This window comes from Wasmannia auropunctata, unplaced genomic scaffold, assembly GCF_000956235.1.
Source record: "Wasmannia auropunctata unplaced genomic scaffold, wasmannia.A_1.0 LD336061.1, whole genome shotgun sequence".
Classification (NCBI taxonomy): Eukaryota; Metazoa; Arthropoda; class Insecta; order Hymenoptera; family Formicidae; genus Wasmannia; species Wasmannia auropunctata.
This window is the reverse complement of record NW_012026829.1, coordinates 1,401,683-1,420,113: the sequence shown is the minus strand read 5'-3', so window position 1 is coordinate 1,420,113 and position 18,431 is coordinate 1,401,683. Positions and strand designations below refer to the sequence as shown.

Sequence of the window (18,431 nt, the reverse complement as noted above, 5' to 3'; positions counted from 1 at the left end):
TTTTAAAATGCGGATACTGATTTATGTACTTCTCGCGTTCCTCGAAATTATACTCGTTCGCCCAATGATCTAGAAATTTGCGCAGGGCGTCGGTGTTAGTGCCGTAATTCCAGGCAACGTCTTTCAACGGCGGTGTCAGAGGTCTAGTATGATTTAATCGGTACTTCAAATCCTTTATCATCTGCAAACGACGGAATATGTCTCTCAATTTAATTAATCCGTTTAATTTGCTCGAACCATTCCAGCAAACCGGTTCTTCAGCAGATTTTCAAGGTTCAAGCCTTCATTTGATTTTTAAATCGTGTTGAAATCGTGTCGCAATCATTTTTTTAAGATAATTTTATCTCTCATCATTATGCAATCTTATCTCTTTCTCTCCCTCTCTCTCTCTCTCTCTTTCTCATATCTTTTTAATATATATATCTATCATTTTAAATGGATTAATTAACAGCTGAATTTGTCCAAAGTCTGATGGCTAATAATGTTTTATTGGAAGTATCAGTGAATATTATAGTATTGGAAGCCATAATGTTTCTTACAGGAACAATAGCAATTTATTATTATTGTTAGATAAAGATATTATAGCGAATATTATAATTAGATAACATAATAAGCTGCAATTAAAGAACACATTCTTTAATCGTGGAATTACCTCTTCGGAAAAAATAACTTTGAACGGTCTAATATCATTATTGACAGAGCCCTCGGTGCCGGGCGTCCACCAGGTTTCCGGTAACTTCGGCACCTCACGGGAGCCAAAATACTTTCTCGTTAGAGTAAACAGTATCGCGCAGCAACCGAGGACGAACGCGCCGCACAGGAGACAAACCATTATTTAAGCAAGTCGAGAATAAGTCATTCGGACAAAATACTATACACGTCCACTCGCCGACAGGCATCGGTACGTACTGATCTACCGATTACGGCGTGATCAAGCGCGGCGCATTATCGCATCGCGAATTGATGATTAACGGCTTACAGTTACGTGTTCCAATGAGGAGCGCGGCGACATATATTATATGTTACGGGCGTCAAAATCTCGAAAATTCGCGGGCGAGCGCAGAGCATATGCAGTATACAAGGAGAAAGGAGAAACTTTTCAATTGGCGTTTAAAAAAGCTTTGCAGTGAAATTTATTCTTTCAGTTGTTCTACTCGCGATCGATTTATTCGTCTCGAGGAACGTTGCTGTAAAGTAACGTCAAAAAGGATCCGAAGGAATTCTCGACACGATCGAAGGGGATCTTGGGGAATCCATCCGTGCCCGCGCTATGTACTCGATTGCGTCGCGTACGACACGCGTGCGCACAGGATGCCGTTACTTGCACGTGTTCAATACGACTTGTTTTGTTAACATATACATATGTAGCGGTACTTCATAAAATGTTGACACTGAAAATAGTGGAGCCTCGCAGAAAATATAAGACGGAAGTTCGCATTTAAAAACTCGCCGTTTTAATCAACACGTTTTAATAACATCGATATATTTATTTGCGGGAGTTTGAGGATAATCAAATTAACTCCCGTTTGATTTAATTTTTGGCGATCGAGTATAAATTTGCGGTATTCTCTGCATGTTTATTTATGTAATAATATAATTTAATTCTTAAATAGCTATATATGTATATTAATATTAATATAATACTACGAATAAACGTTTGTTATAATAAAAAAGATAAGATTTATTTTATTTTATGTTAAAGAAAAAGAAACAATTGCAAAGGAATAATCTTAATTATTTCTATTAATTATATATGTAGATATGTAAAATATATCTATTTTTTAAATATTCTGTATATATGTGATTTTTTAAATATTTTAAAATTTCTCATTTTATAATTTTCGAAAAAAACTTATAAAATTTAAGAAAGTTTATATTTTTTTAAATTAATCTTTCCAAATTTAAAATACAAAAAATTCTTGAAAATATTATGAGATATGAGAATTTTTTCGCAGAGCATACATATATGTATGTATACATATTTGTAGTTCTTGTATATATATATATATATATATATATATATATATATAGTTGTTATATATACATATACATACGTAATACGAATTTTCTATTATCGATGGAAACAAGTAGAATCCGTAAAATTGTAAAAATACTAAAAATTCCGATCAAGAACTACAAATTGTAACAATTCTCCGAGAGAGGTCTCTAGCCTAGTCTGCCTCATTCGGCGATATTCTATCTGGTATCACATCATGCTGGTCAGCTAGTGATAACAATTGTATAGGTATGCATTCCATAGGCATTCCACGCCTGTGATACCGGGAATCCCGGCTAACTGATACTTCAAGCGAGATGAAGAATGTAGTTCAGTCAGTTCAGTGTCAAGGGCCAGGATACATCTAAAAAAAAGGAAGAAGAAGAAGAAATGAGACATGGATCAATATCGGATCTTCGTGGAGAAATTCAAACAGGCTATCAGAAGTCAAAATTATAGCGCCTTGGTGAATATCTTTGGAGAGGGAAATAGTTTGTTCGCGATTGTTTCGCTCGAACATCGTGGTAAATATAAATTATACATAAAAACGATGATATAGGATAGAAGTACCGGTTTTGACCATCACCGGTATAGCTACCTAACCTTAAACACTTGACTATTTTTCCTCATAAATACAGAAGTGTTTATGGTGGCCAAAACTGATACTTCTACCCCATATGATATTTTATGAGAATATTTTATCGTTTTCATGAAAAACAAAACGTCTCTCGTTCTCACTGTGTTATATTCGAACAAGATTATTTTTTACAAGTTTACACTCAACGTTTTTGAAAAAAAAAATAAGTGATTAATTTATTAAAATTTTCAAGCCTTTGGAAATTCCTATAATTCTAAATTTTAAATTATGTTTGTTAAAACACGTTAAAACATGGCTCATTTCCTCCTGATTTTGTTTAATTCTAATTGTGTTCTATATATCTAAAAAAATTATGGATATAATTAAATTATGTGTCATGTGTATATATTTATCTATTTTAATGGACTGTATGTTTATATGATGTCTTGTTTGATAATTTTTCTGTATGTTTATATGATTCTTTTAGAACCAATTGTATGCAGTATATTTGACAGAAATGATGGCTTATTACTTTTCCTCAATGCACTTCCAAACTTGCTGTCTGGAACCAAAAACAAACACATTGATGATGCTTTAAAAAAGGCATTTACTTTTCTTGAATTTTTCATTACAAATTTTTATACCACTCCATGCTTTATACAATATGTTCATGAAATCAAGGTAAGATCATTATATTTGATTTTATTTGTTAAACAGATGTTGATGATGGTTCAAAAGAATGATCAGTGATATCTAATGATTAGAAAGAGCTTAGTATAATGTCACATCTGTTTGTATAAATAATACTTTGCTATAAACAAGACAAAAGAAATTTGAAATGTCATTTTTCTGTATTGTAATTTAATTGTAATAACATTTTTGTGTTACATGTTGTAGACAGTATGTCAAGTTGCATTGACTGTAAAATGTAATTATTTTATTACACAAGCCGCTTTTAAGGTTTTTGTAAAACTGATAGAATTATTCAAGGATCACGACTTAAAGCTTGTTGATACAGTCAAGAAGTTTGCTGAAATAATTGGATTTAATCGAAATGATGTTAAAGGTAAGAACATACTGTTTGATTTGAATATTATATACAGAATGTAATACCATTCTTTATTGCAGAAAGAAAGTTTATGTACTGTGTACTTGGTAAAATAATTAAGGACAATGAAAGTGTCCTCTCGCTGCAGAACGAGTTGAATATTATTTTCCAACGACTAAATTCTGATGCATCTGAGGAGATAAAATCAATCATGGAGGAGACAAAATCAGTAATGATCTAAAAATCTTGACTGTGAAGCTATTAATTTAAATACTAACAATTTACACGATATATAATAAATAACGATATATAATAAATATAATAATTTTATCTGTGCAGTATAATTCCAACAAAGTGTCCGACTTTGATATGTATTTCAATGCCCTCGCGGACATATTGGACGGTGCGAAATCGCCGAACGCAATACAGAAGACTTATTTCTGCAATCTGTACAAGTGGATTAAGGACATTAGCAAAGCGTATCTCAGCAAAAATCAGCCGAGACAGCAAAAAGTCAAAACAGCAGTAGTAAAATCGGCGATCGATCTTCTGTGCCGTCATATGAATCTGTTTCGAGACAAGCTGTATCCTGATTGCATGCATTGGCACAAAATTCTCCAGCTCTTATCGCTCGAACGAACCGAGTGCGGCATTTCCGGGCAGCATGCGTTGAAAAGATTTTACCGAGTTATCGGACAGATTCTCACTAATCAAAATAACGATGAGAACAAAATATTGCTGGTAAGAGACACGAAGGTACAAGATAAACGAAATATAGAGGACATTTTAATTTTTTTATTCGTGACTAGAAAAGAATTTCTCTGTAAACTAAATCTTAAAGAACCCTAAAGATAATAAAATTATATTCCATTTAATTTATTATAATAATTCAATTAACTTCGGCTTTATAATTTATAACGTACTTTCGGTTTCAGGAGTTTTTGGAATATTTCCACAAAGAATTTGAGAAATCTAACTTAGATTTAACCACATTGCGATTAAACCTTTATGGCTTCAGTCAAATGGCTGCGCCGTGTAAAGTGCATATGGCCGAACTCGATGTAAGAAACATGTATTCCATTATAACCAGTTACGCGCTACCTCTTTGTTCCAGGTAAGATATAAGTAAAATTTTAAATAATTTAATATAAAAATTACAATATATATTAAGTTTTTTTTACATCAATAACACGGCATAGTCAAACATACATAATTTCTTCGTGTGTTCTTTTTCAAGCGAACACAGCGATTCGATGCACATAGAGAGCGTCTGTTGTTATCAGGAAGCGCTCTCGGAAATACTGTGTCACATGACTGACGTTACAATTGAAAAAATCAACGTCCTCGTGAAGCTTAGTAATTACACGATCAAGAGATTCCCCGATTTAGCAATATCTAGCAACGCGCTCGCCGTTTCAACATTGACTAAAACTATCGGCAATCTTGCGGCCGTTAATAAAGGTCTGCTGCAGCGATACCTCGATAGTATAGGTAAGTAAACTAAAGAGTTTAACTAAATCGATTGATTTTTCTTTCATGAGCATCTTTATAGTTAATTTATAGAATTGTATTCGACGTAATATTTTTTTCTTGGAATTATAATAATGATAATGAAATTTCGATTTTCTTTCATGGATCTCGTAACGTATTAAATCTCATTTTTGCGATCAGTTTACGACGGCATCGCGTGGAGTTGCTCGCACACGTTGGCGCTCGACGCGGAGTTGCAACGGGAGCTGAACGACCTGCGACAGTCGCCAGTATGCTACAAGAACTACCTGCCGCTGTGGACGGAGCTGCTGAACGCCGAGAGGTATCGCGCGAGAGGTATCGGCGGACACGAGCAGCTGACGCGGCGCGTAGCCGACACCATGACGAGCGTGTGCATCACGTTGATCAATCGGCTGAACATACACGTGAAACGAAAGAACGAGAACACCGTGCTGTCCGACGTGGCCCTCACCCAGAGCGCCGTGAATCAGGCGGACTTTCGCGTGTTCGCGAATCTCGTGGACCTCTACGTCGACGTGATCGACGCGTCGGACGCGCAGCTGTTCGCCAACACCGTGCACAGATTTCTCTACGAAGTCGTCCGATTGTCGTACAGGTATCCGCTGATATCCGGCTTCTACAAGCTGATTCGGGCCGGTATGAAAATCTTCGCTCATACATCAGAGGAGGAGGGAGAGGGGGAGGGGGAGGAGAATAGCGTAGAATCGCAGCGGATGGAGGAGCTTCTATCTAATTACTTGTGGCACACCCTCGACCTGATCCCCGCGTTCTCCAACGAGCTACTGATCGCGTGCCTCTACCTGATCCTGGACGCGCCATTCGCTTACGTCAAGGACGCGCTACCGCGCACACTGCCGGCGTTCAAGATCGCGTTCACCGTCGGTCTGAGCAACCTGGAGCTCGCGTACACCGCGCTCGCCGCCCTGGAGATGTGGACGACGACGGCGCGGAAACGGAAGCGAGACGAGCGGACGAACGAACTGCTGCGCGAGATCGCCGCGTACCTGGAGCCGTACCTGCGCAGCACGGAGAGCGCTGCCGAGGTCTCGCAGGACCTGACGACGGCGCGGAGGCGCGTGAAGCGCGTCGACGTGATCGACACCGAGTGTACGTTGCGAAACTTCCAGCGGCGAGTACTGCTCTTCCTCGGCTCGCTCGACCACGATCTGCTGACGAGCTTCGTGCACGAGCGCGCTTCCCGCAGCACCGGCGCGTCCTGGGATCGCAAGGATCTGCTCAGGTACGTCCTGCCGCTGCCGAACACGCGACTGGACATCCACTTCGACCGGACGTTGCCGCGGATAATTGCGCTGGCGTGCGACTCCAGCGACCGGCGCACCAAGATCGCGGCCTGCGAGGTTTTGCACTGGATGGTGACCTTTACCCTTGGCCTCTCAGCTTCTCGGGTTTCTGATCCGGAGAATCCCTTCATCGGTCGGTACGTCATCCTGTGCCGCGCCGTGCTCACCCTCGGCTGCGACTCGGACGAAGTCGTGTGCGGCCTCTTTCATCCGTTGGCGTTGCAGCTGATGCACTGGCTGAGCTCCAGGCACATGTCAATGTCGCCGGTGATCGACGTGCTGTTCGACGGTTTGGCCGACGACTCGAATCCCGCTTTGCGCGAGTTCTCCGGCATTTGCCTGGCAGAATTCACACGCTGGTCGATGAGGTATCTCGACGCGAAACAATTTTTTTAGGATACATCTATAAACTAGTATTATTATACTTATAAAATCTAGTAAATCTATTATCACTAGTGTTGTTATAATTACTGGTATTATTTTTTTTAAGGCAACTTATAAAAACTAGTATTAATACTAGTGTTGTTATAATTACTAGTATTATTTTTTTTAAGGCAGCTTATAAAAACTAGTATTATTACTAGTGTTGCTATAATTACTAATATTTTTTTTTTTAAGGCATGTTCAATTTCGGAGCATTTGATTAATTATTATTTTTATTTATAATAATAATTATTTATAATAATAATTATTTTTTTTAAGGCAACTTATAAGAACTAGTATTAATACTAATGTTGTTATAATTACTAGTATTATTTTTTTTAAGGCAACTTATAAAAACTAGTATTATTACTAGTGTTGCTATAATTACTAATATTATTTTTTTTTAAGGCATGTTCAATTTCGGAGCAATTGATTAATCAGTCTGCTTATCAGGCAGGAATCGAACGAGCGACATGTGCATACGATCGTCGGTAGGATCAACAATCTCGCGTTGCATCCGTCGACGCGCAAACGCGTAGCCGCGGCCGTAGCCTTCAATCATCTCTACGCGATCCTGCGCGAGGAAGACAGCACGGTGTCGACCTACTGGCTGGAGATATTCTACTGCTTCGTCCGCAGCTTGGATGGATGCGACGATCCGTCGATCGCGAATGCGCTGGCCCATGTCGAGAAAGTGATGAAATTCAGGGCGAAGCTTCTGAACACGGCCGATTCCCGCGGCCGTCGAAAAAAGCCGCACGAGTTCGACAACGCGACCCTGGTCCACGCTCTGTACTGGCTGCTGTCGCAGTGCGGGACTCACGACGAGCGCTGCCGTGCGAGACGCATGGAGCTGTACGTCAACGTGTCGCAGTACGACGGCAGTTCCGCGCGGGAAACGACGCGGAACTTTGTCAATACTTACGGGATAAATCGACTGAACGATATCGTCTTGAAGGGTTTAGAAACGGGCGTGGAGGATATTTCCGCGATCAGTAATGTGACGCCACTGTTGAAGGCTCTGGATTGCTACATCTGGTTGATGGACAAGGAACTGTTGCCGGTGGAGATGCTCTTTCCCGCCAACGATGTGGACGAGCAACCAATTTTCTCCCACATTCGCAGCTTTACCAGTCAATTCTGGCGGATAATCGCGGAGCTCCCGGCGGGAACAGCTGCGACAGCAATGAAGTCTAGAGAGCTCGAACAGCTGCGGGCGCTGCAGTGCAAAGTTCTGATGACTACGTTGAATTTCATACAAGTGTTACTGAACGTCGGCGTGAGTTGTTTCAAATCTATCTACTAATTTTAATTTACATTTGCCAATCGAATAATCGAGGTTTATTGAATAATCGAATTAATAGATAATAAAATGATTATTGATGATTTTTAATAATTAAAATGATTATTGAATAAGTAATCAATTGAAGTAATCATTAGAATTACGTTATAACGATGGAGATTTATTTGATAAACTAATGTAATTAACTTGAAGTATTGTGAAGAAATAACTTTGAGATTTATTGAATAATCGAATTAATAGCTAATAAAATAATTAAAATAATTATTGATGGCTTTTAATGATTAAAATGATTATTGAATAAGTAATCAATTGTTAATTAGAATTACGTTATAACGATGGAGATTCATTTGAAAAACTAATGTAATTAATTTGACGTATTGTGAAGAAATAACTTCGCAATAAAGCTTAGCAATTATTCGTTTTTCCAGGTCAACGTTCCGGAATCATTATGGAACGAGTCGTTGTCCACTTTGACGATTAGATGTATAATGCATCCGCGAATAATTGGTTTCGATGTGAAGAATATCGAGATAATGGATAGACTGCCATATATTTTGGAAACTCTGTTAAACTCTATGAAATCGAGGTACGGCTATGCTCCACCGAACACCTTTAAGAAGTGCCTTCTAAGTTCCGTCCAGGAACACATCGCGAAGCTTCTCAATCTGCACGACATCGCGCAAAATGACGCTTGCGACGATCTGATCCAACACGTTAACGGTCTGATCCTGTTAAAGCGATGCGATATGCTCGACCGAACGGTGCTGAAGACGAGTGCTTTCACGAATGGTGACCGCACGGTCGCGCAGATCTTTGAGTTTCTGGTGAGCGAGTGCATCGGGGAATTGGCCTGCAGGGATTTGAGCGCGGGAATGATCGAGTACCTGCGAGCTCTGATGGAATTCCAGTTCTCGCTGCTCTCGTTAACGATCGAAACGCCGGTGATAATACCCGACGACGTTCGGTCGATGATCGACACGCTGGTGAGATTCATGTCCAAAGGCACGCCCGTAACCAGCGTGGACGTCACAACAATCACGCACGGCGAACACTTCATCAATACGTTCAGGAGTGTGATCTTCGGATACATGTTGACGCACGTGGGCGCGATCACGGACGTCTTCGACGGTTTGTCGCGCGACAGTCCCTCGTTCCTGCTGAAGTGGATCGAGGATCTGTTGCTGTTCCTGAAACGGCACAGGCGCCAACTGCAGGCTCGCGTGGACGCGACGGCCGACGCGATTCTGCAGCAGTTCACCTGCCTGAACAACGCCGTCTTCAATGTGGACAGTCGCAAGGAGAGACTGATGAATATCTACAGCATCGCGGTGCATCTGAAGTCGAGGCCCACGGAGGTCACGCAGAATCGTGAATTCTACCAGTGGATTCGGGATCAGTTGGCGAACAGCAATGATCTCGAGTACAAGACGCGTATCCTGAAAAACTTCTTCGTCTGCCTGACGGACGTGGCGGATCGCGACGATCTGCAGATAAGCTTGCGTACCCTGAGAGCCGACGCCCGATCCCTGTGCCCGAATCTGTCCGAGACGAGCGTGAACGCCATGAAGGTGATCGACTCCTTCGAGACGCTGCTGGTGCTGCTGTCAACGACCAGATCGATGGCGATGCTCAAGTGCGTGATAAACTTCGCCGCCGGTGCGGGCAAACGTCTGTTTAACGAGAAACTGGAGGAGCATTTACGCGGATACTATCACGGGGCGTCCCTCGAGCACGTTCTGGAATCGTTGCAGCAGACCTACCGTGCGTTCATGGAGGTGAACACTACCGAGACGGAACGGCTCGACTTTCTACACGGATTTCTCTTGCCAGCATTCAAGTTCTGCGACGCAACCGCGACCGAACGCTTCTTCGAGAAGAACATCCAAGATCTGTACGAGACCACGCGTAATTTACAGATCGTCGATGACGACGATGCGATCAAGCAGAAAATCGTGTCGTTGATTGGATACTACCGATTGGTAGCCGTCATGTTTGCCAGGGTAGACAAGAACAAGATACATGCGAATGATGAAACGAAAGCGTCGGGCAAACTTCTCATCGACAGGAAACTTTACCAAAGTCTGTACAATAGCAGCGAGAATATACGGTCCCTGAAGGTAACGCGGCCGGACTGCCAGGAGCTCGCACATCTGCTGCAATGCTCTGCATACAATTGCTTACTGGCGATCATAAGCCTGAAGGAGAAGGAGAATTTCTACAGATTGGCGGTCAGCAATAAGAATGGACCTTTTAACTGGCAGATTATTGTAAACTGTGACACGCAATACAGGCTTGGTCAGACCTTCAAGGAGTATCCGAAGTCCCGCGAGATCACCGTCAACATCAGATCTGCAGAGGGGGATGGAGAACGGACAACGCACAGATATGCCTATGTTCATAGCTACGACCTGTCGGCCTGCACATTAAGCGAGGACATTAACGCCTACGATCTCAACAAGTGCGTCGTGTTGCCAGCTGGCTCTCGTTATTCCGCCTCGACAACGAATTCCGCCGATTCCGATCCGCTTCACGGTGCGACGAGCATCGCCTTAACAAGCAACGATTTTGACCAGCACGAGTGCATGCCGTACATCTGCGTCCTGTTGCGGCACATCAGAAAGAAATTCAAATTGAGCGACGACAAAGAGCCCGCATGGCTCATGCTGTTTCTCAACACCATTCAGCGCAATGATCTTCACGCAAATATTCAGCTGTTTATGCTGAAGATCATCTCAAACACGGCGGACGAGGTGTTCAAGCCCTACGCCCGATTCGCGCTGACGAAAATCATCAAGACTATCGCTAATTATCTGGAGCGAAACGACTTGAACTACATTATCACGGACGTTCTGGAGATACTGATGGATTGGCACGACGTGGCTGTGCCGAGCAGCGAGGATGATAAAGCGGCTGCACAGAGACTCTTTGAGAAATTTATTGACAGAGCATTCAGGAGAACCGACGATAATCGCGTCTACAATTACAATCTCAACCTGATGGGGACCATGATGGCGAAGTGGCGCGGCTGCTTGCGAGTGCCGAGCAATTTTCTAAGTCAGAAAATGCAATCCGCGTCGCCGGTCGCAGTGTATCTCATTCTCGCGCTTCTCGACAACGACATAACGGAGGGGATCGTCGCCGAAGACGTCGTCGACTTTCTGCTTAAACTGTTGAAGAATTGGGACACGTCCAAGACGGACGAGGTCACGTGTCTGCAGTGCTGCAAGTGTCTCGGCTTGTATCTGCGTTCTTTGGACAACGGTGGTACGCGCGGCGACGAAACCGAAAGAGATAGCAAGAAACGCGAGATAAAGGAGAGGATCTTCGACGTACTCAAATCCAAGCACCAGATACTCAAGCAGATAAAACGCATCGCTACTCTCTGCCGAACTTATCCCGAAGTGGCCGTGGATTACATCAAAATTGCGCTCGACGCCTTTACCGCGGTGAAATCTTATTGTCTGGAGATATTCTTGTTGGCGATGCCAAGGCTCAGCGCGGAGGACGTCGTGAATAATCTGCGCCATATGCAGCTGCAGGAGACCCTGAAGAATCGAGTGTCGTCGTCCGACGAGAGCGAGAAAATAATGTTACAAATCGTCCGTGACATGGTGCCGATCCGCGACATCTCGTCGGAGAATCTGCTGCTCTACGTGAATCTGGTGATACCATACGTCAAGGATAACATCACGGAGCACCGGGAACTGGTCTACGACATACTCACGAGGGTCTACAAGAGATATTCGTCGGACATCACGGACGGCGACGAGACCGTGCAAAATCTGCATGCTATCAGCTTGCGAAACCTACTGGCCGGTCTGCTAGACCCATCCCACGATCTGCAGGACAGAATACTGAAGTTCTGGACGGAGGAGAAGAGTCTGAGCACGAAACCGACTGACAGGTTGGTCAACCTTCTGGAAATGCATTCACGGAAATGCATAACGGAGCAGGGGGACGCGTTCGCGCCTTTCGTGGCGTTGCTGATGCTGCAGCTGGCCACCAAAGAGATAGATTACACCAGGAAGATATTCAACACGCCTCTGCAGGACTGCGTCTTCGAGGAGTACAAAATAGCCGTCTCCTGGCGCAGACGAAACCTGAGCTGCGTGACGCCGATGTTCGTCGACTCGCTCGCCTCCCAGATGAGCTACAGCATCTTCTCTCAGAGCGTGGACAACGATTTACGCGGGACCTACGTGGACCCGCGTCTCTCGCACGGTGTCCCTCCGAGATTACGCGCGACGCAGGATCTGCAGTTCGAGCCGACTATTTTCGACGACGATGACGACGACGCGACCACGTCGCTTGATATTTCGTCGCACGACGCTGGATTTGATCGAACGACAATCGCGTCCTCGTCGAGACAATCGCCGCAGACCGAGCACAGGAGATTCACCAGGATTCTGGCGAACGCGTCGGACGTCATCCGCAAAAAGCAAATACGAAAGAACATGCAACGGGTAGAAAAAATAAAGCAGGAGAACATCAGGCAGAGAAGCAGCGTGAAATTGTATAGGTAAGACCAGCTTGACTTGATGTATATATATATATTTTTTTTTTTTTAGATTAATTCCGAATAATTCCAATATGCTAACGTTTTTCTTCATTTTTATCCAGAAACTACAGGAGCGGAGATTTTCCCGACATCGAGACATCTCACGAGAGTTTGATCGTGCCGCTTCAACAGTTGATCAAATTGGACCGGCTGATCTGCAAAGACGTAACCGTGTCCCTGTTCCTTTCACTGATCAATACAATCGAAAAGAAGCCCGATAGAAAAGATTGTGATTTCCGGAAGATTGTGAATAATCTGAAGCGAATCCTGCACGAGTCGTGCGAGAAGGACAGCTCTTTCAACGTTATTATTTTAGAGACGTTGTTGAAGTTGAGTCGAGACGCCGCTACAGTCACCGACTGCGATCCGCGAGACGTGATGAAGGCGTCTAAGGCGAATCACTCGAACGCTCTCGGCGCTCTTTTCCTGGAACGCAGTTTACTGTCTGAGGAGCGGCAGGACGACTCGTCGCCCACGTCGAGCAAGAGAATGCGACGGCACGACGATGCCATTCGCAACGAGGAGACTAGTAAGTGGGTGCAATTGGTGTCCCTCTATAAGTCGCTGAATGACGTCGACGTCGTTTTGAGTATCTTCCGAGGACAGCAATCTTTCGACCAAAACCTGCAGGTAATTTTGATGGTATTAAGTAGATGGATGCAAATAGTTTTTATCGAATTAATTTGGACATGGCAAAATTGAGATAGTTTCTTCTCCTCAGAAAAGTCATTAGTGACTTTGATACGTTTTTCCCATGTACGAAAAAGCATTTCTGTCTTTAGAAAAAAAATTAGATCTATAATTTCTACCGTAATATGAACTTGTTGGATGGAATAGAATTTATGGGCAGTAAAAATCATGTTAATTCAGAGTTTAAAGGTGATTACGTTATTCATCATTTTCTTTGTTTAGGAAGCGGCCCTCGCGGAGGTGGACGGCGATTGGAGTCGAGCGAAGGACGCGTTTACGAATGCTTACGAACTAATAGAGGATTCGTCGATAAGGGAGCACTGCCTGCAAGGCTTACTCGAAGCTGCGAATAATATGTGTGACTGGTCGGCGATCGACCGGCTGGTGAAGGACCGTGCGAGAAACGGGGATCTGAGTAGTATCTGGGACGACGCGTGGAGGGACTGGATGATCCCGTATGTTTGCGACACCTACGTACATATGAGAGAAGCGGAGGAGAGAAGCTGGGCGCCGAGCAGCGACCTCAACGCCATCCGATCGTGGATATACAATCCAGACAAATTGCAGCACCTCATGCCCGTGATGGGCGAAAGCCTGGTGATATTTCTGCTCGAGCAGGACGTGAGAAGGGCGACCGATCTGTTAAACGAACTTCTGGACATGACGGCAAAGCAATGGATCGGATTGACTCCCCTCAGCACCGAGCTGGGAATACGCAAATTGTTTAAGTTGCAAATTATGAACGATCTCGACGCCTCGCTCAAGGTTCTTCGTTCCACGAACAGAACGGAGTACTCGGACCGCACGGTCAAGCTGTTGAATTTCTGGTCGATGAAAACGCCCACGATTCGAGACAGTCTCGTCCAGTGGAACAAATTGGCCGCCTATCGAGCGTATTTCTCGACGTTGTTCCAGAGGAATTGCAGAAGAGTGGAGATCAGGCAGCGGCTGCGTCAAATCAATTATCAGCTGCGACTGGACATCGTCAACGCCGCGTTGAATCAAAAACACCGATACATCGCGGCGAAACAGTCGAGTTACGTAAATGAAATTGTTTGCGAGGAGGACGTTCATCTGAAGTGGCTTGAGGCTAGAATCAAGTCTCTGTGCGCCGACGTCGAGACGGACGTGTCCAAGAGGATGCACAATTATACCGTTTCTTGGAAGAGCTCGCATGAACTGTTGAACAAGAGCGACGAGCTGGACGCCGATATGAGCACCGCGATCAGAGAGCATATCGGCACATTGGCCTCGAGGATGGTGTCCCTGAGCGGGGAGAACGACGCGTTCGCGAGAGCGTTGGCGCGCAACACCACGATCATGCGGGACGTAGGAGTGGCGAACCCGGCGAGCACCGACCCGGATGGAGACATCCGGGAACATTTGCTGCGCTACAGCTTGAACAATCTGCGATCCTGCTGCGCGGACACGACCGCCGCCAGGGTCGGCGAGCACTATTGCGCCCTGGCCCGACACTGCTACGGCAGACTGACGAGCACCACCGACGCGGAGAGCGACGAGATTTTCAAGGAGTTCCTGCTGTCCACTCTGAAGTCGATGCGTCACGATTATCTCGAGGCTACGCACTACTTCCCGTGCCTGCTGAGGCCCGAGCGGTTGCGCGACGACGAGACACGAGAGACGTTCGTCCGAGAATGCGCCAAGCTACGGCCGTGGCTGTTCCTGCGCTGGCGGGACTTACTCTTCTCCCATCTGGGAACACCGTCGGTCGCAACCGCGATCGTGCCGATTGTCGAGAGACTCGCCGAGACTTATCCCGACGCGATCGCCTACAATTATCACCTGACCGTCGACAGAAACCCCAGTATTCTTCGGGATGAGAATGTCATGCGGATACGCTCGCTCCTGCGCGACAAAGCGGAAGAGTATGAGCGATTCTTGCGGGCGATAGAATACGTGGTGCAACCGAAACTGTACTTGAAGCACTATCTCGACGTGGCGCTGAGGGATCTATCCCGAGGGAAAGCGACGGCCATCGAGTCGCTGTTGCGGAAAGTCTCTCTGAATTCCAGCACAGGCGCGACAGAAGGGAAGAACCCGCGACCGGGCGCTATTTTTCACAGGGAGATCGCAACTTACGAGAACGAAATAAGAGCCTTGAATCCTGACGATCTTAATGCCGCGCGAGAAAAAATACAAAGACTCAAGGAGTCGTTGAACAAATTAATTTGTCTCCAGAGGCCCGGCATGAATCGGAACGTGAGAGGCAGCGCGAGCAGGCTGAAGGACTACAGTCCGTTCTTGCACGAGTACGTCGGCGACGGCAAAGGTATCGAGATACCCGGACAATACACCGGCGACGGGGAACCTATGCCGCGCTACCACGTGAGGATCGCGCGGTTCGAGCCGCAGGTGCAGGTCATGCGATCGCTACGCAAACCGATTCGCATCGGCATGGTGGGCGACAACGGCAGGGAGTACAAGTTCCTGGTGAAATTCGGCGAGGATCTTACGATCGACCGGGGCCTGCAGCAGCTGTATTCCACTATGAACAGAACGTTGCGCAATGACCCCGGCTGCCGACAGAGGCGCTTGGCCATCGACACGTACGAGGTAATACACGCGTGATCCTTTGATTTAAAAATACCATCCACATACCATTCGCTATTGTAACATGCGAGCTTTCCTTTTCGCAGGTGATTCCACTGTCGAGTTCCTTCGGTCTCATACAATGGATCGAGGACACGAGATCTCTGGACGAGCTGGTACAGTTCACTCTAAAATTGCCGAATGAGAAACAGCGCTGCGACAGCATTCACAATGAATACAAGAAGTGGATAGAGAAAGCGGCGCCCACGAAGCGGATCAAGTCCGATTGCTACAAGGAGGCCCTATCCAGGTACAGCCAGTCGACGGTCACGGAAACCATGAAGAGCCTGATCGGCCAGACAAAGCAGACGGCTCTGCATGATGCGTTCGACACGATCAGCTCGTCCCCGGAGTGCTTCATCACGCTGCGGCGCAACTTCGTCGTCAGTTACGCGACCATGTGCACGGCGCACTGGCTCGCGGGGATCGGCGATCGTCACCTGCAGAACACCCTCGTGCGCGTCGCGACCGGACGTTCCCTGGGCATCGATTTCGGCCACGCTTTCGGCAGCGGCATACGCGCGTCGATACCGGAACTCGTGCCGTTCCGCCTGACGCCGCAGATCCTCGAGCTGCTGCGACCCTTCACGGAGCGGGATCTCCTGGCGACGATCATGACCCACACGATGCGGGCCCTGCGCGATGACCGGGGCCCGATACTCGCTTGCATGGACATCTTCGTGCCCGTCCAGCGATCGTTGCGCATCAACGGCGACGAGATGGATGACTGTGAGGATGTTGAAGCAGGTATAAAAGAGTGTGCGATGCGAGGATGCTCTATGAATTTGACGATAGTTGGTTTAGTAGTTTGATGGGATTCGACTTCCGATGGCGAGTTTAATAAAATACGCTTATTGTTAGAAATATATTATAAAAATTAGAAACTATTTAGAAAAATATATACATTTAAAAAGAAATATACACACACAAATATATACTTATAGGATTCATTGCAATAGTTTATATACACAGAATAACAATCGAAGTTGTTGACACTAAATAGTTGTTCTGTGTATAATGAGTGAAAAATGAAACGAATTAAGTATGGTGTATGCAAGAGAAATCTTATAATTTTTATGATACGTTATCAAGTCACCTACGTATAAGAAATATATGATTATTACTTATGATTCGCAGATTCAACATGGTCGTCCAATAAGAATATCAAAGTAGTTGAAAAGAAGTTGAATGGAATCCATCCGTCACTCATTACAATGGAGCAATTAAAAGAAGCGCATAGCGATTTTATGAAGTATAACGCCATTGTCACCGGCAACGACGAACTCAAACAAGCACGGGCGAGTGTGAAGAACGATCGTTTGACACCTGCGCAGCAGGTAATTTTGTTGTAACTAATTGAGAATTTTTTACTGTGAAATTTTCTCTTTACGTCTCAGCATTAATGCTCGATCATGTTTCAGGTGGACTGTTTGTTGGATCAAGCGAAAGACTTGAATATTTTGGGCCGCATGTACGAAAATTGGCAACCTTGGCTGTGATGCTGTGGCATATATGAATATTTTGTGTGTGAGATGTCAATAATTTTTTTAAAAAGTATGGAAATTATACATCCAGAAAATTCGAACTTTATTTTGTGCGTTTACGTCAAAAGAAGAAATTATTTTAACATTAATTGGATAAATTAAAATCATATATAATTATACTATAATGAAAATTATATAATTTTATCTTCATTATAATTAATGTAATGAACATAAAATTATATATAACTATATAATTATTTACGATATATATATATCCATGTATGTACATATATATACATATATGGATACTGTTTATATTGAATAAAATATTTTCTGCATTGTGTTGTTTATAGATGTCATGTATTAGACTTTGCAAATTATTATTTTTCCACGACTGTAGGATATGTTTGAAAAGTTAGAATTACATTGAAAACTGTTACGATAGTGTTAAAATATCAGACATTTTTATATGTTTCTTATACAATAAAAGTCTATATATATATTTCTAATTTTGCAAACTTGTTCATACAATACTAAAAAATATTTTTTTATATTTTTTAAGACAAAGTTTATTGGATTTTATAAATGTTGAAATGTAAAATAAATCGTTAACAACTATGTGTATATATATACTAATTAAGTATATCACTTAAAAAAGAAAAATTATAATATTTAGAGAGGAGAGAAATTGAATTTTGAATTGTAGAAATTCCATTGCTTCGCAAATTATTGAAATTTAACCCTTAGGAAATCGCGATTACTAATCTGGCATAGAAAATTTTCTCTTGAAACATGAGAAAAGTAAAATACGTCAAGCAGAGTTAGAAATGTTACCTTAAAAAAGTAACGCGTTTCCGTTACCATTATTTTTTGTAACAAGTAATTCCCGTTACTGTAAAAATATGACAACGTAAACGTTACAAATAGAA

General features: G+C 43.8%; 2 protein-coding genes across 2 annotated transcripts in view; one reads left to right on the top strand and one right to left on the bottom strand.

Annotated features, from left to right (window-relative positions):
* LOC105450486 (juvenile hormone epoxide hydrolase 1-like) overlaps positions 1 to 913 on the bottom strand; it is a 2,908-nt gene extending 1,995 nt beyond the window's left edge. The window contains exons 1-2 of the mRNA XM_011690338.1: positions 653 to 913; positions 8 to 181 (exon numbers count right to left, since the gene is read on the bottom strand). Of these exons, the coding sequence (XP_011688640.1) occupies positions 8 to 181; positions 653 to 832 (354 nt within the window). The 5' untranslated portion in view covers positions 833 to 913. The remainder of the gene's footprint in view (positions 1 to 7; positions 182 to 652) is intronic.
* A 1,276-nt stretch (positions 914 to 2,189) lies between these two features.
* On the top strand, positions 2,190 to 17,697 carry LOC105450453 (DNA-dependent protein kinase catalytic subunit-like). The gene is made up of 15 exons (XM_011690296.1): positions 2,190 to 2,520; positions 3,061 to 3,254; positions 3,471 to 3,639; positions 3,702 to 3,850; positions 3,961 to 4,362; positions 4,557 to 4,735; positions 4,859 to 5,112; positions 5,293 to 6,802; positions 7,311 to 8,136; positions 8,589 to 12,679; positions 12,781 to 13,348; positions 13,631 to 15,982; positions 16,066 to 16,765; positions 17,156 to 17,355; positions 17,440 to 17,697. The coding sequence occupies exons 1-15, from the start codon at positions 2,394 to 2,396 to the stop codon at positions 17,515 to 17,517; spliced, it is 11,799 nt and encodes a 3,932-aa protein (XP_011688598.1). The 5' UTR covers positions 2,190 to 2,393; the 3' UTR covers positions 17,518 to 17,697.
* The last annotated feature ends 734 nt before the right edge of the window (positions 17,698 to 18,431 follow it).

Bases quoted from the DNA above. Each gene is read 5' to 3' on its own strand.
- LOC105450453 (XM_011690296.1), top strand. From the start codon at position 2,394: ATGGATCAATATCGGATCTTCGTGGAGAAATTCAAACAGGCTATCAGA. The intron at 15,983-16,065 runs GTAATACACGCG...TCCTTTTCGCAG, and splicing joins TGGCCATCGACACGTACGAG to GTGATTCCACTGTCGAGTTC. The intron at 17,356-17,439 runs GTAATTTTGTTG...ATCATGTTTCAG, and splicing joins GTTTGACACCTGCGCAGCAG to GTGGACTGTTTGTTGGATCA.